This window comes from Podarcis vaucheri, assembly GCF_965113315.1.
Source record: "Podarcis vaucheri genome assembly, chromosome: 16".
Lineage (NCBI taxonomy): Eukaryota > Metazoa > Chordata > Lepidosauria > Squamata > Lacertidae > Podarcis > Podarcis vaucheri.
This window is the reverse complement of record NC_138754.1, coordinates 13,193,430-13,216,810: the sequence shown is the minus strand read 5'-3', so window position 1 is coordinate 13,216,810 and position 23,381 is coordinate 13,193,430. Positions and strand designations below refer to the sequence as shown.

Genomic DNA, 23,381 nt, shown 5'->3' with positions numbered 1-23,381 from the left:
TGGGGAGTGTTTTGAACATCCACCCACTCAAGACAATACATCTCCCAGAGTGTCTTATTAGCACAGTGTCTGGGGAAACTGCAGCGGAATGCACCATGAACCTTCTCTCTCTCTCTCTCTCTCTCTCTCTCTCTCTCTCTCTCTCTGTGTGTGTGTGTGTGGCTGCTTTAGGCTTGAAACAGTCATTGCAGAATGATTTCCCCTCCTAGATGGAACTGTCCATGTAAGGGCCAATGTGATGTCATGGCTGAGGGTGTGAGGACCTGGATCAAATGTTGCCTTGGCCACAAACCCCTGAGATGGCTTTAACTCAGCCACACTCCTCTGCATCATGGGCACAATTGTGCTATTGCTGATGCAATGTTGCATGCGAAAGCACTCTAGAACACTCAGGGAAAATGCTGTGTAAATATGAAGAAGCACTGTGTCCTTGTAGCTACAGGGTTTGGGTTTAAATCTCTGCCCGCAAAAAAGCTTGCTGCTGACCTTCAGTCTTGGAGAGGGCAGGAGGTATAAGAAAAGTAATAAATAGGAATAAGTAATCAAACAAACACTTTACTGATTCCATCTCTGAACCAAGCCCAGGTGGCCATGCAGTGTGCTGACCTGGTCCTGAAACAGCTACCAACATTCTGCACTAAGACCCCAAAACCGTGGAAAACATTTGCAATCAGGGTTAATAGCCAGCCTCCTGAATGATTAGCCCCACTCTGATAGCATTACTGTTACACTTGACCTGTGTCCAGAAATGAGCTTCCAGAGTGACTTGGGATCTTAAAATTCATTTAAAAAAAGGTAGGGATGCTTCAAAGAAGCCCCTGTGTTCAGATACACAGTTACAGCTCACATACCTGGCTGGGGGGGGGGGCAATGGTGTTGTACCATCGAGAATTAGCAAATGCCCAGGTCACCTAATATGCATCCTTTACATCAGTTAACAAGACAGACTAACATGACCGTTCTTTGTGTCCTTCCATCCAGGTGGCTGTGAAAATAATTGATAAGACGCAGCTGAACTCCTCCAGCTTACAGAAGGTAAGGAGTGTGTGGGTAGTTTTGATTTTTATACACTTAACTGAGGATCATTGTAGGATTGTGTGGCACGCTTTTGCTATCTCATTGGGTTTGCTCTTGTGAAGCTGCTCACTTCTTGTTCCACATACTAAGAGAGTAAGGACTTTGTATTTATTTGTAAATGCACGAAAAGATTTCACACTGGTTTGGTGTTTGATGAAGTCTCTGTCAGTGATAGGCTGAGGTTTCCATGATGTCACAGAGTGGCCGAGCATTGGAGGCTCTGACTGCCATTGGCTATCGGGCAGCTTTGGAAAGGAGTGCTGGAGTAGAAGAATCCAGGGAGAAATAGAGGAGAGATGATACATGTGAAAATGTCCAAAGCTTGGAGCTCTGCATAAACATCATGTCTCTGGGGAATGTCCAGTCCTGAAATTGGTGATCTGCTGACAACCTAGGATTCCCTTTCTCTTCTCCCAGCTGTCCAGACCCACTTTGTTCTTTTTCCCCCCTTTTTCTTCCTTGCTTTCAGCATGCTTCCTGCATCCTCTCCCTCTCTCCTTCATGATTCTTTGCCCAGGGCAGTGAAGTTCCCACACCCAAGACTAGGCACCCCCTGACAGCATTGCCCCATATCTGCTGGGCTGGATCCTTATCACCCCACATCTTTGCTGGCCCTGTACTTGGCATCACATATGGTGTCATGCTTAGGCCAGGTGAGTCTGACTTGGCCAAAAGAGCCTGGTGGGCCATATGGGGTTGTCTGGTGGGCTTAATTGGGGGCAGAGGTTACACATCTCCACCCTATATCAAAACATTTAACCCTGTACAGATGGCAGAGGCGCTGTTTACCTTTTTCCCTCCTCCCTGCATTGGGGAAAACTGTTCAGCCTGATAAAAGGTAAGGCCAGAGAGCAAGCAATTCAGCGCAGACTGATCTGTCCTCCTCCACCTCCCCTCCCCATTTCTCTCCATCTGCACCCTTTGTCAGCCCAGAGAAGCATCTTAGCTCCTCCTCCTCTACTTGGCTGCCCTTTGATATAATCCCTCACCTCTCTTCAGAGTTGGGCTTGTGTCTAGCTGAGACCCGATATTAGCCTCGCCGTGTCCCCACGGTGGTGTGCGCACAACCTGCAGACATTGCACCTGTCAGCAGCAGCAGCCAGTGGCTAAAGTGATGACCGCAGAGCCAGTTGGACTTTGGGTCCTGTTTGTTTCCGGGGCTGACACAGCCAGCCAGTCCCACTGTGACTCTGCTTGGCAGTAGCAGCAGCAGCTGCTGACGCGGCCTTGTAAACAAAAGGCTGAGCGAGCCAGCTGGGTTTTCTGTTTCTGCAGCAGCTCCCTGGATCTCAGAGCAGAAGCTTCCCTCTCCAGCCCAGATTGCTTTGCGTTGCCTTCCCACCTGCTGAAGCTTTCAGCACTGCCTTTCAGCTTGCTGGTGGCTGAAGGTGGGGCTTGACCTCTCTTTCCCCGGCAGCAGACCAGCATGGAATTGCTTCCCTTGAGCAGTTTGGTTCTGCTTTGGAGGCTTCATGGTGGTGGCTGGCTTGCCAAGAGAAGCCTGTTCTATCCTCATGATGCTGGCCCTCACAACAGCTAAAAGAGGCCACAAAGTGACCAACCCCGTATGCTGTGACTGCAATTGAGAGCAAACTTGAAGCAGCAAAAACATTGCAGGGAGAATAAACTCCAGGAGGGTCAAAGGTTTTTCTCCCAGCCTTCACCAGTGACCAAATTTATGGGCATTGCATGCCGATCCCAGTGCTTGGAAGTGTCCTGCTGAGAATAACTCTGGGGTATTAGTTGAGGCTTTAGGTTTCTAGTGCCAGCTGTATTGTAAACTTCAGAGCATGGCCTCCCCATGTGAAGTGCTGTTACAGTGGTGCCTCGCAAGACGAAATTAATTCGTTCTGCGAGTTTTGTCGTCTTGCAATTTTTTTCGTCTTGCGAAGCACGGTGTCGGGAAAGTTTTGGAAAAGCTTCAAAAATACCAAAGTCTTTAAAAACCTCAAAAAAGGCTACCACACCGCGTGCTATGAGTTGCTCCTCGAAGTCAAGTCTCAACTGTATTAACGGTGTTAAGAAAAAGGAAACAAACTTGCAAGACGTTTCCGTCTTGCGAAGCAAGCCCATAGGGAAAATCGTCTTGCGAAGCAGCTCAAAAAACCAAGAACCCTTTCGTCTTGCGAGTTTTTTGTCTTGCGGGGCATTCGTCTTGCGAGGTAGCACTGTATTCTGAGGATTTTTGCTTCCTCTCTTCTCCCTACCACTTAAAAAAGGTTGTTTATCCCTTCTAGTTCACAGAGTGCATCCAAAGCTAGTGGCTGGGCTGTGGGTCAGTATAGTTCACTCAGTATAGTTCACTGCCCCTTATCTTGACACTTGTGTTGCTATTACCAATTGCTTGCAAAAATTTCTAGACCACCAACATTAAGAAAAAAATGCCATGGAGGTTCACATTATAAAATCAATAATAAGATTATGTTCCTGAAACAATTGCAGACACCCCCCTCTCTCCATTTCTTCCCTGCTTTTGTCTTGATCTCTGTCCCACCTACCACCCAGCCTAGGATGGGACAAACTATACCATATTTTGTCTGAAAAAGGCATTTTGTGTAATAAGACTCAGTAATGAAAAATGAAGAGAGATTAAGTTGCATATCTTCTTACTTGTTCCTTTAAAATATTTATAATCTACTCTGCTGTCCATTGAGATCTGCAAGGTAACATAATGGCCCTTTCAATTTTGCAGGATTTTGCCTGCTACTAGGCCCAAACCATCCCTGCTTCAGGTGAATGATTTGCTCTCACTCCCTCAGCCAGCACAGGAGAGAGAGGCATTACTGAAGGCTGGACATGGCAGCTTTCTTTCTTTCTTTCTTTCTTTCTTTCTTTCTTTCTTTCTTTCTATAAAGCATGCTGCTCTGTTGGTAGCAAGGTAGCCGTCCCCATGTTGCTTCCCAAATGTTCCTTCTGCTGTTCCCACTGCAGGCGCCTGGACTGCGTAGGTGTCACAAGCACATGGACTCCTCCACGAGAGGAAGGAATGTTGCTGCAAAGATAAATCCCTTCTCTCCCTCTCTCAGCCAGCTGCAATGGGTTTTTCTCAAAAGCCTTCCCCCGAAAGAAACCCTTTATAGCTTTCTTCTTCAGGATGATGGATGGGGACCAGCGTGCTCAATGTACTTGAGAAAGGATGGCTGCCCAGGAGGGCAGTTCCTGTTTGCACTGGTGTGGGCTCACTTGAAACAGTTCAGGCCTTCCTGTGGTTAACCTCTCGCTGGTTAGCAACCATCTTGCAAACATGCCAGTCATTCCCCCACAGTGCTGCTCTGCAGACCGGGAGGTGCCTTGAAAGGCATCATTGCAACTGCCCAGGTGGGTGGAGGAAGAGTGTGGAGCTAGTGCTTATGCTGGGCCTTAGGCAAAGTGTTGTTCAAGTTAGACAAAATCCTGGAGGATAAGGCTTCTGTCAGTGGCTGCTGGCCACAACGGCTGTGTTCTCTCTCTCTCCACTCGTGGCGAGAGTCGTTGTTTTACTGGGGTCTTGCTTGCATGTGGTTGGCCGCTTTAAGAACAGAGTGCTGAGATGGGTCTTTGTCCTGGTCCGGTAGGGGTCTTCATCTGTTCCTCTCCTCATAATCCTCTATCTCAGTGCCACAGGCCCCACCCAAGTGGCCAGATTTCAGCCAATCGGGAAAACGTCTCGTATGTGCAATGTTCTGTCAACACCTGTCAGCTGCATCCCCTTCTTGAGCCAAAAGTGCTTTCTGCTTACATTGGTTGGGCATCCGGTGTGCCTGGCCCAGAAGCCTCCTTGCTGGCAGCCTGGGCAGACATCTGCCTGTCTAGTGGGCTGCCAGCTTTGCCATATCTCCCAGACACCTCCTCCTCGCCTTCTTGGTTTCAGAAGTAATTTATAGAGCTCTTCCCAGGAACGGTCATTGGGGATCTCACCAGCTACTTAATTGCTGTGGACTCAAAGCTGAGGGAACTGAATCATTGGAAATCCAGCAGGGCCAGGCAGGCAGTGTCTAGGGTCTTGCAGAAACTACTCATGCAGCCAGCGTGCTTGTAGGGTTTCTCCTTCCCCTGACTATGCTGGTGGGGTTCTTTTACCTGTGTGTGCATAAGCTCTGCGACTCCATCCAAGAGCACAGAAGCTAAAATGCAGCCCTCAAGGTTGCAGGATTGAGATGGAGTCAGGGCAGAGCAGGGTGCTGACCCCTCCCCAAGAATGGGGTGGTTTTTCATCTTCAGAGCCCATCACTAGCTTGTCCTCCCCTCACATGTCAGAGTCCTCAACATCTAGGCACACGGGTTAGGAACTGGGGCGGGGGTGGAAGCCGGCAGCTGGAATATCCATCTGCCTCCAGCTTCTGGACCAAGGCAGGATCTGAGCTGTGAGCTGGTAGTGGTGTTTTTCCCCAGCAGCAAAGGGATTTATTTGCCTGAACAGCTGCTCCTGGGCTTGGGTGGGTGGGGGTCTTCCCTCCTGCATCAGCCCAAGCATCTGTTCCTTGCGCTAAGGAGATGAAGTGTCACAGGAGACCCGCCCTTTAGGGCTGCAGAGCCAACTGCCTGACGTTCGCCAACCAGATCCTGAGCAGAAATCCCTTTTCTCCCCACCCCCGCCACATCCTTTTATAAATAAAGGAAATATTATAGGGAAGTTACACTCCTTGTTTATCATAACTGTGTTGAGTTTGAACCTGGCCCCTTCAATCTCCTGTCTCAAGCCGATGCCGGGGAGGGCTGGGGGTTAGCTGTGTGTTCGCCACCCCCACCTATCCCTCCAGCTCAATTATTAGCGGCTTATTACCCAGGCTCATTGCAGGCAATCGGATTGCCTTTTTTTAATTAACAGATTACTGTAACACATTATCCTTAAAAAATGTCTAATCCAAGGAGAACAAAGATTGGGGCAAGGTTTTGGGAGGGAGGGCAGGTTCTGACCAAGCTTGAGGTTTTGGAGAATGTGATATTTGGCAGTTTTTTGGAGTGTAGAACGGACCTCCAAAGGCCACCCCATTCAGCCACTTCCTGCAAGGTCGGAGCATCCGGCCAGTTGCCCCAGATGTCTTTAAGCCAGGCTTTTCCCAATCTGGGGCTGATACAAGTTGTACTCCACAGCATCAGGCAGCTGCCAGGTTGGGAAAGACTTAAGCTAAGGGGCATAGGACTGTTTGTGCCTGTGTAAATCCACCTGCATTGATCCTTATGTTTCTGCTCTGCTCTTCTGTTTCTGCAGCTCTTCCGGGAAGTGCGAATAATGAAGGTTTTGAATCATCCTAATATAGGTGAGCCCCCTTCCATTCCCCCTTCCCCTCCCTTTTGCCACTGGATTTTGATGTACTTAAACAGTATATTCTGACCTGCAAGGCACTTAATTTCCAAAAGGGTAATTGAGAGAGAGTCCCTGAGGCTTTCCTACCTCTGTGGCAATTCTTCTGAAAGCCTTTAAGTGAGCGGCTGTTGCTGCTTCGTCATGCGGCAGTGAATTCCACACATTAATTACCTCTAATGTTCAGGAGTGCTTCCTCTTTGTCTGCACTGAACGAACTGCCAGGCCGTTTCATCACGCAGGAGAGAGGAAGAGCACTTTCTCTCTGAGCCTTTTGTAATTTTTTGTAGTCTGCCTCCACCTTCCCTGCCCTTAAAAGTCTTCTGTCCTCTTGTCTTGCAGTTAAATTATTTGAAGTAATAGAGACAGAGAAGACACTGTACCTCGTCATGGAGTATGCCAGTGGGGGTGAGTGTTTGATCTGAAGCCTCTTTGAAAGACACGTTGTGGGGAACCTTATTCCGAGAGTCTATGTGGTGTATTTCAATATATTTGTAGCTTACTTTCCCCAGATTGTGCTGGACTGCGGCTTCCATCATCCTCATCCAGTTTAACCTGATGGTCAGGGATTATGGCAGTTGTAGGTTAACAGCATTTGGGGGCCCAGGTTTAAGAACAATGGCGTATTTGGTTTCAATTGTCGGACTGGGGCGACCAAGGTTCAAATCCTCACTCAGCCAGGAAGCTCATTGGGTGACCAGTCTCTTTCTCACACACACATACTCTCTCTGACCTACCGCATAGGGTTGTCAGGAGGATAGAATGGAGGGGCTTCTCCTGAGCTCTTTAAATGAAGAATGAGATATATCCCTAGATCTGTCACATTCTTCTCCCAGTTCTCCCCTTTCGGCCCAGAGACAGAAGAAGAATCACAGGGTGGGGTCACAGCTAGCTTCACCTTCTCCCTCATCACATAATTTGGGAGGTGAGACATGTATCCTGTGACATACTAGTTATAGAATGGAAGGTGCACTGAGTCAGGTCAGTGACCCATCTTAGCTCAGGATCATCTACTTAACTGGCAGCGGCTCACCAGGGGGCTTTTCTCCCATAGACAGCAAGGTGTGCACTGATAGTGTTGTATGCCATTTAGTACAGTGTATGAACAGTAAGTACATGCAGGCACACCTCATCTTATTGCAGCTTATTTCAGGCACAGCTACAGGCAGCTTGGCTGCTTCCAGGAGAAGGAAGCCCCCTGCCGCTGTCGCCTCTCTCCTGGCCATGGGAGTGGAGCTGGCTAGGGCTGGAGATGGGTTTTCCCCGTCCCGCCACTGCAGTCAGGTGGACCTGGCTTAATAGACTGCAGTATAGTGTAGTCATAAGTTTTGTATGCCCTGGGAAACAAAATTGTGTGGCTCACTTTATTGCGATATTTGCTTCATTGCGGTGGTCTGGAACCAAACCCGCAACATCTCCGAGGTGTGCCTGTAAATGTTCTAAATACCACATCCTAGAGGGTTTTTTTTTTAAAGTGCCTATCTGTAGGTAAGTTTTATCCCCCTCCTCTCTTTCTTCCCCCATCCCCTGGTGACTCTTGACAGCGGCTTTGCCGAGTTTAAGGGTTGCCCTTTTTTTTTAAAGCAGGCTCTGAATCTCTGGAGGCAATCTTGCCAGTTTTGTGTGAATGTCACGCGGTCTGTTGGGAAACACAAAGGCCTTTAGAAATGCCATTGCCATTACTGGTGGGCCCTAGCCAATTGCAGGAGATGGACGGAACGCATCCTACTCACCAGGCAGGCAGTGCCTGGAGACAGCCGTCCGTGGGGCATGGCTCTCTTTCAAGATGAAGCTGTAGTGACTTATGGAAAGACTCATTGTAATATAGGAAGCTGCCTTATACCAGCCTCAACTATGTGGGGCTGTCTAGTCCAGTGCAGGGTCCCTGGCAGAGAAAAAGTGTCTCTCCCTTTACCTGATACTTTGAACCTGGGATCTACTGCATGCCAAGCCGGTGAATGCTGCTTCCTTCTTTGGAACATAGGCAACTGCCCAATACTATGCCAAGCTATTTGTTCATCCAGCACAGTCAACTGTGGGAGGAATTTGCAGTCACTCTGTCAGCATAATCATGTCAGCTTGCCAGACAGAACCACCTTCCCTCTCCTCCCCGCTCCCCATATGCTGGTCTGGGGTTTTGTCTGACCCCCACCCCAAGCCAATTTCAGGGGTGCATGGGGGAGGAGATGGGGGGAAGCCCCATTGTGCAAACCATTGCTCAGGGTTTCCACTGGGAGAACTCATTAGGTGAATCTTGCTCTCTGACTGGCAGTGGTTCTCCAACTGTTTCGTGCAGAGAAAGGTCCTTCCCCATCACCTGCTGCCTTCCTATTTAATTGGAGATAATGAGGGTTGAACCTGCCACTGAGCTCTTGTCCCTTCCTTAGAACACAGCCTTGGCTTGGTATTTATCTGTCTATCCCAGTACTCTGAACAGCATTTTACTAGGGTGGGCATCCCCAAACTCTGCCCTCAAGCTGTTTGGGGACTACAGTTCCCATCATCCCTGACCACTGGTCCTGTTAGCTAGGGATGATGGGAGTTGTAGTCCTAAAACAGCTGGAGGGCCGGGTTTGGGGATGCCTGCTCTAGGGTCTGTAACAGAGCAGAGGCTTCCCCATCACTTATTTGATCCTTGAAACACACACACACACACACACACACACACACACACACACACACGGCAATGACTGGGATTGAATCCAGGGTCTTGTTCATGTCAAGCAAGTGTTCTACTACTGAGCTATGGTGAGAGAAGTGGCTGAGACATCTGAAAAGTACAGCTGGACTGGTGTGCTCCTGGAATCTGCTCCTGAGTTTTGTTATTCTCAGTGATGGCAAAAAAGGGGATGGAGGAGGCACAGGATGGAGGGCAGTGTTCTAAGTCCTTTCCTCTGACATCCCCCCCCCCCAAGCTCAGCGTCAGACTTTCAGGGGAACTCCCACGTAACATTATGCTTCCCTCTTGCGCCCCCTGCAGGTGAGGTGTTCGACTATTTAGTAGCCCATGGAAGAATGAAAGAGAAAGAAGCACGGGCAAAATTCCGACAGGTTGGTGCTGCACCCTCCTTGAACTGCGGGAAGCAAACAGTGTTTATAGGGCCCCAGCAGCTGCCCAGCAAATATGAAAGTGGGGCTTGATGCTTTCTGTGGTGAAGATCCATGTAATTCCACCCCCCGCCCCCCAGCAGTTCTATTATTCACACACAGCCCACAGGCATATGGGGATACATTGCAGAAAATCGATTCCTACACTTCTGGGGACTGTGATTAAAGGGCACTGCATCTGGATTGCGTGTGTCATGAAGCAACACAAACCTCCCCCCCTGACCTCTCTGTCCTCTTGTCTTCCAGATAGTTTCTGCTGTGCAGTACTGTCACCAAAAATTCATTGTACATAGAGACTTGAAGGTGAGTATAAATGCTGAAAATGCTCTTGTAAAGCTCTGAGTTTACCCTGTGCAAATGCTGGATTTCCCGTTGGAGGTAAAACGTGGTGTTGTTGGCCCGTTGGCTTCCCCAGCCTGACTTGCCTTTCACCTCCCTTTGCAGGCAGAGAACCTGCTCTTAGATGCCGACATGAACATTAAAATTGCAGACTTCGGTTTCAGCAACGAGTTCACGTTTGGCAACAAGCTTGACACCTTCTGCGGGAGCCCCCCGTACGCTGCCCCTGAGCTTTTCCAGGGCAAGAAGTACGACGGCCCCGAGGTGGACGTCTGGAGCCTAGGAGTTATCCTTTACACACTGGTCAGCGGCTCCCTGCCCTTTGATGGGCAGAACCTCAAGGTAAGGGAGTTGTGGAGGGTGAGGAGATGGTTTACAGCTTCAAGGGGTGGGCAGCACAATTGCGACTTGAGGCTGGCTGTCCCAGTATTGAGGGAACAACCTCTGTGGATTCCCAGTTGTGTCAGTCAGACTGAGCTGTGGAAGAAGTTGCCTCGGCAATGGACCAGAACCACCCAAAGGCTTCAGGGCCTTCCAGTATCTCCACTCCCTTCTGTGCATGTGTATGTTAGGATCAGGGTATCTTCCCTTAGAACAGGTATAGGGAGCCTTTTGCTCTCCAGGTGTTGCTGAGCTGTCTCTCTTGGTCACTGGCCATGCTTGCTGTAGCCGATGCGAATTGTTGTTCTGCAACATCTGGAGGGTCAAAGGCTCCCCTGCATCTGCAATTGAGTTACGTGCGGAATTGCTGCTCATTCCCTCCTCTTTCCCTCTGCAGGAGCTGCGAGAACGGGTCTTGAGGGGGAAGTACCGGATCCCCTTCTACATGTCCACGGACTGTGAGAACCTGCTGAAAAAATTCCTCATCCTCAACCCTAGCAAGAGAGGCACTTTAGAGGTGAGGAGACAGGACCGGGAACCAGGTGGGCTGGGCAGGAGGGAGGCCGGCATCCGCTTGTGGAATCGTACACCACACCACCCATCATTTTGGAGCTCCTGCTGTCGTGCCATCTAGTCATAAGAAGGTGCCTTCTTCTAAAGCGGACCATTGAGCCGTCAAGTTCAGTATTGTCTCTACAGACTGGCAGAACCTCTCCCAAGGTTTCAGACTAGCAGTCTTTCCCAGTTCTGTCCAGAGTTGCCAGGGATGAAACCTGAGACCTAGCTTGCTCTCACTGGTGAAGTGGTAGCAGTTTTCTATACGGGGCAAGACAGGTCCCTGGGCAGCTCCCGGTGGACTCTGCTGACTGAGCTATGGAAGATGCTGCCTCAGCAAAGGGCCAGAGTCAATCCCAAAACTTTAGAAGGCTGACACAGCCTTCTAGTGGTTCCCCACTCCGATTAAAGCTATCTAGAATTGGGGCACGATTCTGTGGCCACATGCTGCTGGGCAGCTGCTGAGCAAGAGATGTTACAAGGGACTCATCCCTAGAGTTTGAGGGTGATGGGAGAGCCAAGATGGTGCAGTAGTGGGTTGCTGAGGGCTCCCTCCCCCAAGTGGGGTGATTTGTGAGCTATCTGAATCAGTCCTCCTGGGACAACACTGGGGTTTGAATGCCAGGGACAAGAGAGGACTTATTGAATGCAAAATATTTGCTGTCATTGCCTTAAATCAGTAGTTTTGGCTAGATCCCCCTCATGGAACCCATTCCCTCCTGCCCTGCCTACCCACCCCACCCCCCAAAATAAAAAAAAATTCTGAGAAGTATGTGAAGATTTCCTTCTTTGGATGCCTTTAAGAGATTCCCTCCCTTTCTCTCTCTGATGAGATCCTTTCCCAAATACTTATGCTTCATTCACCCGTTAATGCTTTTCAGTTTGCGCTCTTGGAAACAAAAATAACAAAACCACTTTCGGTGTATACGGAAAACGTAATGTGTGAATGTACCCTTTGACAGTATTTGGTTAAGCAAGTGTATTTTGGGCAGTTGCTTAACCAACTCTGCATCCAGGTTTTGCCCTTGGTTTTTAAGTCTTAGAATTGTGCCAGCGCTGTCTCAGTTTTTAGAAGGCGTATCCAAGTCCATGCTGGTAGGAAAGCCCTGTCCTTGCAAGCAGTGTGCGGTCTTGTTTGTTTTTAGTTTTATTTTCCAAAAGGCAGTTTTCCTTGCCTCCAGTGCTAGCGTGAAGAGGGCCTGGTTCATTTCCCAGCGGTTGGCTCCTGCCTTTGTCTGGCTGGGCTGCAGTGCCCCCTGCCATCCGAAACTGCCTTTCTGCGTAGGCAAGTAATTAAGAAGCCCCGCCAGCCATTCTCTTGAATAGGAGAGGGAAATTCCTTGCTGTCTGGTGCTGGAATGCCATGGCCCCTGCTGATCTCTGCCTGCAAGCAACAATTTTAACTGTGGGCTTCAGGGATGCAGAAGGGGAAGTGCAGGGAAGAGTGCATTAAGGGGGGCAGTTGGGTTTGTGCTCGGGTGTGGGCGGAGACAAGGCAAGATACACGCATGAATACACACACACACACACACACCCTCCATTCTGCGTGATACACAGAGGGAGGGTGCTGTGTTGATTTCATGCGAGAGGCAAGGAGAAGGTCTTGGCAGATCACTGGAGCAGCAAGCTGGGGTTTCCAGTCAACGGTGCAAATTGTATGGTTTTTCTTCCTGGTTTGGTTTGTGTGTAGCAGGTGTGGGGAACCTCTGTGATGGAAGTTGTAGTTCAGTGACATATGGAGAGCCAAAGCTTGCCTACACCTTGTTAATAGAATAAAATAACCTATTTCATTCATTCATTATAAAAATCTCTATCCCCACCCCACCCCAAATAAGAGTGACTTGCAACAATAGAATATATGTACAATGGGCAATATTCATTGTCAGTCATACTTTGAGTAGACCCATTGAAATCAGTGGACTTCATTAACGCAGTGGGTTTACTTTGAGTCTGACTTAGTTGGGTATTGCCCAGGAAAATCCAAATCTGCACAATACATCAGACAACCACCAAAAAAGCCCAGCATAATAAAAAAGCCAAAAATATCAAAATCCACAAAGACAGCAATTCATAAAGCTCATCAGATAAAGTGAAGAAGCAGAGAAAGGAAGATTGATATTAGGCAGACACCTTTGCTGTATATATATATTCAGTTGCCGCTGAAACCTTTTTTTTTAATTTTAGCAATCCTAACCAGACATCTAATTTAGTTACCTATATTCATCTGATTTTTATTTCTAATTATAATTATTTCATGCTTACATGTTTTCATAGATTTTTTTTTTAGTTATTTGCAGTTTTATTATGTACACTAGCTGGGAGAGCTTGCTGATTATGCCATGGTCTTTCACGAATTAATCATGGGCTTGGGTGGCGACATGGATTGCATTACCCAGACTTGCGGAGAGAGGGAGAGGTGGGCCAGATCTCCTTGCAGTTGGGAGTTGGCTGTGAACATTGGGGAGAGAGGTGTGTGCAGAGCCTGCGTTTTGTGCAAGTGGTTCCAGTTTTCCAATAGGAAACTTTTCCAGCTATGCAACTGGGACCATCCTCGCCGAAACATTAAAAAGGAAGAAAGCACTCCTCTGCACTATTGTCACCGCCACCCTCCGCATACTGAGCCAACGTTTCCCCTTCCCCTCTCCATAGCAAATCATGAAAGACCGCTGGATGAATGTGGGTCACGAGGACGATGAACTGAAGCCTTACGTGGAGCCTCTGCCCGACTACAAGGATCCCCGGCGGACAGGTGTGTCACTGAGGCGGGGCGGGTGATTGGGTGGCCCTGCAATGGTGACTTGCTGCTGCGCAAGATCTTCCCGGGCAAGCGCTTGGCTATCGTTTCCCTGCAGGGCCACCCACATATTTCCCTCCCTCCCTCCATGCATCTTTTAAACACAGTTTTATTTATTTATTCACCCTTCAAGGCGCTCTGACCGTCTCTCTCCTTTCCCTGTGTGTGCGTGCTCCCTTCCGTTGTCCTGCAGAGCTCATGATATCCATGGGATATACCCGGGAGGAAATCCAGGACTCCTTAGTCAGCCAGAAGTATAACGAAGTCATGGCTACATATCTGCTGCTAGGATACAAAAATTCAGAGGTGAGCTCCTTGTCTGTTTCTGTGCGTATGTGGCTTCCATTTGAGGGACTGAGCTGCAAACATCTGGGTGTTCGCATGTCTTCAGCGGTAGCACTTCCCCATTGAAGCTCCATCAGTGGAAACACACTGGCATGAAACTTCCAAGTGCAAAAGCACAATTCTGAATCTGTCCCTTTGGGTGTCTGTGGCAGAGGTTGGTGCCCCCTGGGACCTGCAGGGCGGAAGGTAGAGAGGTCAACAGGAGGTGGAGGCGGAGTCAGTGACTGGCGGAGCCGTCAAATTCTACTTTGGTCACCATCCTCCTCCTCCTCCCTGCCGAGTCCCACAAGGACAGCATCGAGACCAAGGAGGAGGAAGTCAGCCGGCAGGGGCACCACCTGGACTGGTTGTAGGTAGGAAGGCATCCAAGAGCAGGCTGGCTGTGGGCAGGCTAAGGTTGGTGGGTGGTGCCCCAGTCGCCCTGATAAGCCAGCCTCTACTAGACGCCTGCCTTCCCTGTTGATTGCTTAGAATCATAGCATTGGAAGGGGCCCTGAGAGTCATCTAAACCAACCCCCTGCAATGCAGGAATCCTGCCCACAGCCATCCCTGGATGGGCTCAAACCACCAACCTTCTGGTTAACAGCCAAAAGCCCTAACCCATTGAACCACGAAGAGGCTTGTTGTTGGCGTTTATGGCAACCTCGTCTGTTGAGGTGTGCAGACTTCCAGTGGCTTTGCATCTGAAACCTATATTGTAGCGCTGTTTGTGGTACCAGTTGAACAGAATTTAAGAGCAAGCTTAATACTACTGGAGACCATCTGAAATTAGATATATTGTCATGAACACACCTGATTGGAGGAACCTCTGGCCCTCCAGAGGTTGCAGAACTGCAACTTGCCTCAGCACCAGTGAGCATGGCCAATGGCTAGGGCTGATGAGAGTTGTAGTTCAGCAACCTCTGGAGGGCCGGAGGTTCCCCACACCTTTGTTTTTTTAAAAAATGTATCACAAAGTGAGCAGGCTGGGTTAGGATCTTTCTCCTAGGATTTTTTGTTTTTTTTTTAGCACAGAGGATCCTCCAAAATACGTATCTCCTCTTCCTTGAGCCTGAAATGGTGTAATCTGTTCTGCCACATCATTTGGCTGTTGAGCAGGGCAGGCTGCAGTTTGGCTCAAGGAGGGACTGCGCTTTGTATCTCAGAATGTTCACAAGCACACCCCAATTTCTTTTTTCACCCTCCAGCAGCAACTGTTAAGAACTCCTATTCTCCTCTTCCTCAGCCAAGAGTAGAGATCATATAAATAATGTGTGTATGTTCTTCATCTCTGATATAAATAAATGATTACATGAATGGAATGCCCGGGTCAGAGCTTCACCCACTGAGTGAGCCTCTTCTTCCCCGCCCTCGTGCTCCTGCCTGCTCTCTTCCAGCTTGACAACGATAGCATTACCCTGAAGCCACGGACCCAACCCGAACTTGCCAACAGCACCGCCCCCTCCCCGTCGCACAAGGTACAGCGCAGTGTATCAGCCAACCCCAAGCAACGCCGCTTAAGCGACCAGGGTGAGTCATCCCACCACCACCACATTTCTTGCTCAGGGGGGACCACAGTGAGGCTTCCCTGCCATTACAGTGGAACCTCGGTTTTCAAACGTAATCGGTTCCGGAAGAACGTTTGAATTCCGAAATGTTCGAAAACTCAAAACAGAAGCCTGAAAACGGAAAAATCAATACGGAAGCTGCCTCAGAAGTTCATCTTCTGAGGCACGTTCGAAAACGGAAGCAGCTACTTCTGGGTTTTCGGCATTCAAGTTCCGAAGCGTTCTTCAACAGAGATGTTCGAAACCTGACGTTCCACTGTATTACAGTTATTACTACTGCTACTTCTACTACTACTGTTACTACTCTGCTCATCTGACTGGGTCTGCCTATTGAACAAGGAGGCATAAATTTTTTGATGTGAGATGGGGAATGTGCATCCGTACGGGCTATTTTACAACATTCACCAGGCACTGCGGGGACTAAGATTCTGAGATCCAGCAAGGAGAGCTGGAAAACTAAACTGGGATGTTTGTGTGTGTGTTTTTAATTACACGGTTATATTTTCCCTCCTGCTTTATGTAGCTCATGACTGCAGCCATGCAGGTTATTTAAAACTCCTGACGGTTTTTAATCTCCCTCTCCCCGCATTGGGGTGCAGGGAATTTTCCAGTTGCTCATTGACTCCTTAGAAGAGTCCTTCCTTCCTTCCTTCCTTCCTTCCTTCCTTCCTTCCTTCCTTCCTTCCTTCCTTCCACACTTGTGAAACAGGGTGCTGCCCAGAAAACACAAGCTTCCCCTTGCTGGGTATCCCTTCCTCACACCAGACCTCGCCACGCTGACTCTTCTTCTCTCTTCTCCCCCCACTCCCTGGCCCTCTCTTTATCCCACCATAGTACCCACCATCCCAACATCCTCCTCGTACTCCAAGAAAACACAGGCAGCCAACGCAGAGAACAAGCGGCCCGAAGAGGAGCGGGAGGCTGGGCGCAACAAGGCCAGCAGCACGGTGAAAGTGCCTGCCAGCCCCCTGCCCAGCCTCGAGAGGAAGAAGAGCACCCCCACACCTTCCACAGTCAGTCCTTTCTTGCTCTGGGGCGGGTGGGGAGGGACTCTTATCCCGTTGTGGCCTCAGGGAGCTGAGCTTCCGGGTCAGAGGCTTGCTTCAGCGGGGTGGGGGGGGGGAGAACATGCCATTATGGCACATGAGGAGCTGCTTCCCAGGAGCTGGCCCTCAAAGGCATCCTGCCTCTGAACACGGAGGTTCTGTTCAGCTGTCAGCGGGGGTGAAGCGATCCAGGGCATGCTTCTGAGAGTTTAGAGGAGGAATTTGAGGATTGGAAGACTGCAAAAAAGGGGGTGCAGAATTAAAGTTTGGGAAAAGTACAGCTCTCCGAGCAGAACTGGGAATGACTCCTGGTCTGAAACTCTGGAGAACTGTAGACAATACTGAGCTATATGGACCTCTGTAGGTCATTCTCAGTATAAGGTGACCTCCTGTTTTGGGGGAAGGGCCAATCAGTGGTAGAACATATGTACTGCATGCAGAAGGTCCCAGGTTCAATCCCTGGTATCTCCAGGTAGGCTTGGGAAAGATCCCCTGCCTCCCTTGCAGCTTCTTGAGAGCTGCTGACAGGGTAGACAATATATTGAGCTAGATCAGTCTTTTCCAAACTTGGGTCTCCAGCTGCCTTTGGACTACAATTCCCATCTTCCCTGACCACTGGTCTTGCTATCTAGGGATGATGGGAATTGTAGTCCAAAAACAGCTAGAGACCCAAGTTTGGGAAACACTTAGCTTGATAGACCCCTACGCGTCTCTCTTGTGTAAGGCAGCTTCCTCTACCCCTATGTTACGACTCTCTGGGAGACCTGGGTGCTGACTCAGGTAACCTAGCTCAAGTAGTCTCTGCAGAAGCAGCAGGCTGGAGCCGCTTAACTCCCTTTCTCTTTCTCTGAAGTGTGGGCAGTGAAAGGCTCGTGCTCACTCGGTGTCTCTACCCCTCTGCAGAACAGTGTCCTCTCAACCAGCACAAACCGGAGCCGCAACTCCCCCATGCTGGACCGGGCCAGTTTGGGCCAGAACTCCATCCAGAACGGCAAAGATAGGTAAGGGCTTGGAGCCCAGGCCAGCTTGGTCATGTCACTTGCCAGATGCGGACATAAAGATGCACTAGGAAGAGGGGAGAAAGAGAAAACTTCAGTAGCAGAGTGGTGTCCAGCTGTTTTGGGGCAGCTTTGCAGGTGGAGCAAAATGCAGGTGGCTGCACCAGGGCTGTTTTGTGTATGGGTCACAGAGCCGACCTACCTATGAGGCAAGGTGAGGCGACCACCTCAGGCAACAGGGCCCACCAAGGCTGCAGATCCTGGTGTTGATATTCCCCAACCCCTGGTGGGGAGCAGGGCACCATTTTGAGATCCATCTCAGGTGCCAAAATGTCTTGGGCCAGCCCTGATGGGTCATGCATTTCTTAATGCGGGGTGTGTGGCGGGGGTGGGGAGAGAGAGAGCCATCCCTGGAATGTACCATTAGAGATTGCAAGATGGTGGCCGAGGCATGTGTTTGAATCCTCAAGGGTGGGAATTCCTGCACTCAGAAAGCCAACATATCAAGAGGCAACAGTCAGCCAAAAGCCTTCTCTCTGGCATGACAACTTTTCTGTCTGCAGGCACCTTTGTAATGCAAAGGAGGCAAGCGATTGCCTCCACCAGCAGTCTGTAATAGGGGCAATCCTAAAATTGGAGAGGTCATTGTGAGGCCATCCAGCGCAGTGCTGGAAATCAACAGCTGACTATGCAGCCCCAACTGGAAGGTCAGACCTGCCTTGTCAATTCTCTGTTTGGCTGGGCAAAGCCACAGTTGCTGCCTGGCTGGACTGCATGAATGAAAACCACCAAACAGACCTGCACACGCATGCATGAACCTTTGCTTCTGGTTCTCTTATTTCCTCTCCCAAGTCACAGATGGAGATCCTATGGCCTCTCAGATATTGCTGGACTCCAGCTCCCACCGTCTCTGACCATTGCCTGTGTTTCCTGGGGCTGATGGGAGTTGGAGTCCAACAACACCTGGAGAGCCACAGATTCCCCATCCCTGCTCTAATCCTCTGTTGTTTGAAGAATATTAGGAATGCGCTGCATACTTAAAACTGATTTTAACAGTAGTTCCTGGGACGGAGGAAGCAGTGCTCACGTTTCAAAGAGTTCTCCCCGACTTTACCAAGCTGTGGTTCCCTGGGTTTTTGTGGGGCAGCCATTGCATTTCCACAGGCTCAGAGGCGGTGGGTCCAAACCTGCCTGGGTTCAGGTGCCTTCTCTGTCAGTGGTCCATTCTCTTCTCCCCTGCTCCCCAAACACAGTCCTCAAAGAACGGAGCTGCATCCTGGTGGCGGCAAGATGGGATTATGAGCTAGTTTGGAATACTTCAGAAGTGTTGAAAGATGATTTGTAGCGTTGTTCTGCCAATTGATTGAGAGAGGGGAGATGGCTGTGGGTATTACTGGGTGGGGGCGCTTCTGTTCTTTCCTTCTGTCTGGTTCAGCAGCAGCGGCAGCAGCCTGAACCACTTGTCCTGGATCTGGAGCAACCATGTTCACCCCCCCCCCCGGCCCATAGTTAGCCCTGCCAAATGGAAACTGGCCTTCCTCTCCAGGGTCCCTTCCTCAACCAAGCAATCTGCTCCCTGCAGAGTTCTCCTTTCTTTGCCCCACCTTCTCCCCAGAGAATTCTGCAGCATTGGAGGAGCATCTCCTCCTATGAGCTCTCTCACCTCCCCCCCCCCCCACGGCAGCCTCAAGTGGTGGAGCTTAAACACAGCTTGAGCCACTTCAGAGAGAACTAGGCAAATATTAGACCTTCCCTACAACGTAGCCTTTTTAAATGAGCCGGATGCAACTTGAACTGTGGACCCTCTGCAGTTTAGGCCAGTCCGGTGCGTGTTGGTCCCACCACCACCCTTGTGTCAGCACACCTCCGGGTCTTAGGCTACTAGCTACTAGCCTGCAGGGTTTATTTCATCAAAGGCTACTAGCCTGTGTTTCCATGCTGGCCGTGGAGGAGAGGAAGCCCCACCCACCCAATGGGACCGACAGGAAGAATGGAGGGACCCATTTTTTTCCTGCCAACCAGCTCACTCACTCGCTTGGACGGGATCCTGGTCGCCTGTCTCTGCCAAAAGAGTTGCTAAATCCACAGCTGGTGTTAAGCTCTCCCCACTTTTCCTACTTCCGATACGGCTCAGAAGAAGCAGCCCTGCTTGACCTCTTCATTTCTCATCCATTATGGACACGCGCATAACCTAACATGCATAGATACATGCAAGCAAAACCCGTTTTCTTTTTGCTTGAGAACATTGGCTCTCTCTTTTTAGGGTCTAACTGCCATGGTGTCCCGTCCCCCACCCGACCCCAGCACGATTCCCTCCACATCCATTCCCACTCTTGCATCAAGGTTGTGCCTGACACATATACACATATACCGGGTTGTATATTGTATATTTGCTCTTCCTCCCCTTCCCCGGGACATCCATGTACCTAGTAGCGGCTGTATCCATGGTGAGAAAGGGATGGTTTGGGGAGGGGGAGATCCAGGGCCTTCTTCCTTCAGCTGAAATGATGAGAAGCAGCTCAGTTTTATTGAGCAAGGGCAAGCACATGGATGTGGTCTGAGCTGCCAAACAGACAGATTGATTATTTGACAGCACGTGCCGTATCCAAAGCTGAAGGTGGAGGAGCCGCTGCCTTTCCTCCCCCCGCCCTGCAATCCTGCAATGAGGCCCCAGCTGCAGCATGGCCCTACCGGGGTGAGTCGGGGCTTTTGGAGAATAAGGGGGCCCTTCCCCCTTTCTTGCACAAAGCATTAGGGTCAAGCAAGGGAAAAGCACCGGAGACAGACACGTGCAAGGAAAGGAAAGGTTTGCTGCAAGGCCCTTGAGTGGCCTCTCCTGCCTGGGAGGAAAATGACTGTCAGAGAGACAGCAGGGTGGAAGACAAGAGCCCCTGGTGCCTCCTCTGGCTGGGCTCTTCCATTTTGCTTTTTTGTTTTGGCCTGTTTTGTTATAAAAGGGTTCTTTTTAATAAACGTGCATTGGTTCCGTTTTGCAAATGCCCTAAATTGCTTTAAGGACTCCAGTCAAAAAGCGGGATATAAATCCAGTTATTCGACAAACGTGGCTGTTGATGAAAGAATGCAGATCAGTTAGCAAGAGGAGTTCTGCATTTCCATGCCTGTTGGGTGGGAATAAGGGGGCCTCTGCCAGAGCAGCAGCATCAGTGCATTGCTATTTTGGCAGTCTGTTCAGAGCCCACCCACCCCCACCTTGTGCACAGTCCCAAGTGCCTTTCCTTGTCACATGACTTTTTAAAATTATTCCTGGGGGCTTGGGAATAAATCCACCCGAGACTCATAGAACGAGGAACTCTCCTTAAAACGGGGCAAACGAGATGTTGGGTGCAGTGGGTAAGGTGGCACTTCCTTCCTAGACCGGGAGTCTGTTTGGGTCAGCTACGGATACAGCCCACCACCTCCCCTGGTTTTTCCCTCCACCCTCCACTCCATCCCTCCTTTTTTAAACATCTGCTTCTCCCCTGCTTGTGTTTTCTTTCCTCCCCTCACCCCCCCTAGCCTAACCACTCCAGGCTCCAGGGCTTCTACTGCTTCAGCTTCCGCCGCCGTGAGCTCTGCGCGCCCGCGACAGCACCAGAAATCCATGTCTGCCTCGGTGCACCCCTCCAAGCCCGCGCTGCCCCCCTCCGACAATAACTGTGAGGCGCAGCGACCCAGGCAAGTGGGCAGCTCTGCGTGCCTTGTGTCCTCCGTCCCCTGCCCACCCCCAGGGCTCTCCAACATTTTTGTGTCTTCCGCCTGCTCCGCACCCTGGAGCCATGTCTCTTTTTTTGCCCTTCCCCAGTGCGCTTGCTCAGGGCCTGGAGGTAAGTAGAGGGGGACAGCCAAATGTTTTTGGGGTTGGAAGGATTGTGGTGCCTTGGAGGGCAACTTGGTGCCCTGCAGCTGTTTTTTTGGACAAGCTGACTTGTAGGATGTGACAGGAATAGTCCCCTTCTGCCCAAAAAAGGAGGCACAACACTAATGCAGGGGGAACAGGGCTGCTTGGTAGAAAGTAGAACAGGCATCCTTTCCAACTTCAGGTAATGGCAGGTTGGATGGCTTGAAAGGAGTCTGAGAACGAGATCAGAAGCCTCCAGTTAGTTGCCTGTCCTCTCCAGGCAGAAAAAGGACAATTGGAGCCTTCTGAACCCTTCCCCTTCTTTTTTATTCAGCTCTGTTTGTCTCTACTTCACCAGCTGGGGTTCAGGCAAGCGGCTCTTTAACCTCATCTCCAGGGTCAACAGCAACAGCAGAGGCTATTAGCAAGTATCCTCTCCTGGAGACTCATTCCTGTCAGCTTGTTGTTGTTGTGCCCCTCCTGCCAGCGCAAAAGGCTAGTCTTCACACTGAGGACTAGGGGCTTTGGAAATCTTTTCCCTTTATCCAAGCTGGTGCAGGAGTGAGCAGCGGAAGGAGCTGAGATTTGAAGCGGCCAGAAATGGTAAATGGCTTCTGCACCTTTCACAATTGTGTAGAAGAGGGGATTTCAGCAGGTGAGGTTTAATTAAAGGTGTAGGGGCCCCATCCTCCCCCCCCCCACCTGGTGCCCTTACTTGAGATTGCAGGCCCTTCAGCCCGTGCTCAGTTCAAAATATGGGTTGTTTATTCTTTTATTTTTAAGCGTTGGCTGCCAACGAGGTATCTGCTGCACATGTTGGGTTTAAGCAACCACAGCCTTGTGGGGAGCTGCCAACATTCCGCCTGCAATTATTCTGCAGTCTTAAACTAGGCTGCAAACCCATTTTAACAGGCTCACCATTTTTCGGGAACTCCTCCTGGGATTTCAGGAGCACCTCTTCATATAATTCCAGCTGTGCAGTTCTTCGTAGAACTCCAATTGTGTTTCCTCCCACCCCCACAAGCAGAACACAACCTCCCAGAATCCTCTGGGGCGCAAAGGCCATAACCCTTGAAAGTGGCTTGCCCCAAAGACTTTTCCTGTTCAGCCCAGGCAGCGGAGTGTTCCTGGATGGTGAGCAAGTGGGGTCGCTGACTGTCGTCTTCTCTGCTCTTCCCCCTCCCCACAGCACTGCACCCCAGAGGGTCCCCGTCGCCTCTCCCTCGGCCCACAACATCAGCAGTGCCCTCCCGGAGCGCACCAACTTCCCGCGGGGCGTCTCCAGCCGCAGCACTTTCCATGCCGGGCAGCTCCGGCAGGTCCGGGACCAGCAGAACCTCCCCTACGGCCTCACGCCCGCGTCGCCCTCCGGGAACAGCCAAGGCAGGAGGGGGGCCTCAGGGAGCATCTTCAGCAAGTTCACCTCCAAGTTCGTGCGCAGGTGAGCAGGGAAGTGGGCAGGGGTGGGCGGAAGAGGAGCCGTCCCCCTTTTTTAGCCTTTTCCAAATCCGTAGCTGGTATTCTCTGCCGATTGGAAACAACTCCACGATTGCTTGAGATATGTGCTTTGGGGGTTCAGTTTGGGGGTGAGAGGTGAATGCAAGCCATCCTCCCCCGCTCCCCCAGGGCGCAGCATGAAGGCTCACTACCTTGTGTGTGTGTTGTGCACAGCCAGGCCCACCCTCATAAGTACCCCCCTTCCCCACCCCACACCAAGGATGTCCTTGTGACCCCAGCCGCCTCCTCTTCGTCTTGCATCTCTCCTCCCTGCCCCCACTGTATTGCTGCACAGAACCAGCGCAGGGGCAGGAGTGTCAGCTGCCTTCCTTGGCCGGATCTTGTGCTTGGAAGGGGTTGGAGAGGACTAGCCTCCTAACTAGGCTTGGGGAAGCCCGTTTTTTCTGTAGCATTCAACCGGGGGGGGTGTTTGCATGTGTTTATATGTGTGCATGTAGGGGTGGAGCCTTTCAGCTCCCTCCTGGTATTGGAGCATTGAGCGGCAGAGAAGAGGCCCCTCTCAAAGGACGTCTACAGACAAATGGGCTCATGCGCAAGGGAGTGCACCTGGA

General features: G+C 50.5%; 1 protein-coding gene across 10 annotated transcripts in view; it reads left to right on the top strand.

Annotated features, from left to right (window-relative positions):
* The window catches only part of MARK2 (microtubule affinity regulating kinase 2), a 112,895-nt gene that overhangs the window by 81,929 nt on the left and 7,585 nt on the right, over positions 1 to 23,381 (top strand). For 6 of the 10 annotated variants that reach the window (XM_082202722.1, XM_082202720.1, XM_082202721.1 and 3 more), the window contains exons 3-16: positions 982 to 1,035; positions 6,269 to 6,317; positions 6,704 to 6,769; positions 9,342 to 9,412; positions 9,716 to 9,772; positions 9,914 to 10,150; positions 10,587 to 10,706; positions 13,394 to 13,493; positions 13,732 to 13,844; positions 15,260 to 15,392; positions 16,265 to 16,443; positions 17,380 to 17,477; positions 20,991 to 21,149; positions 22,502 to 22,753. In XM_082202722.1, the coding sequence (XP_082058848.1) occupies positions 982 to 1,035; positions 6,269 to 6,317; positions 6,704 to 6,769; positions 9,342 to 9,412; positions 9,716 to 9,772; positions 9,914 to 10,150; positions 10,587 to 10,706; positions 13,394 to 13,493; positions 13,732 to 13,844; positions 15,260 to 15,392; positions 16,265 to 16,443; positions 17,380 to 17,477; positions 20,991 to 21,149; positions 22,502 to 22,753 (1,688 nt within the window). The remainder of the gene's footprint in view (positions 1 to 981; positions 1,036 to 6,268; positions 6,318 to 6,703; positions 6,770 to 9,341; positions 9,413 to 9,715; positions 9,773 to 9,913; positions 10,151 to 10,586; positions 10,707 to 13,393; positions 13,494 to 13,731; positions 13,845 to 15,259; positions 15,393 to 16,264; positions 16,444 to 17,379; positions 17,478 to 20,990; positions 21,150 to 22,501; positions 22,754 to 23,381) is intronic. The other 4 variants (XM_082202717.1, XM_082202724.1, XM_082202725.1 and 1 more) reach the window with 1 other exon arrangement.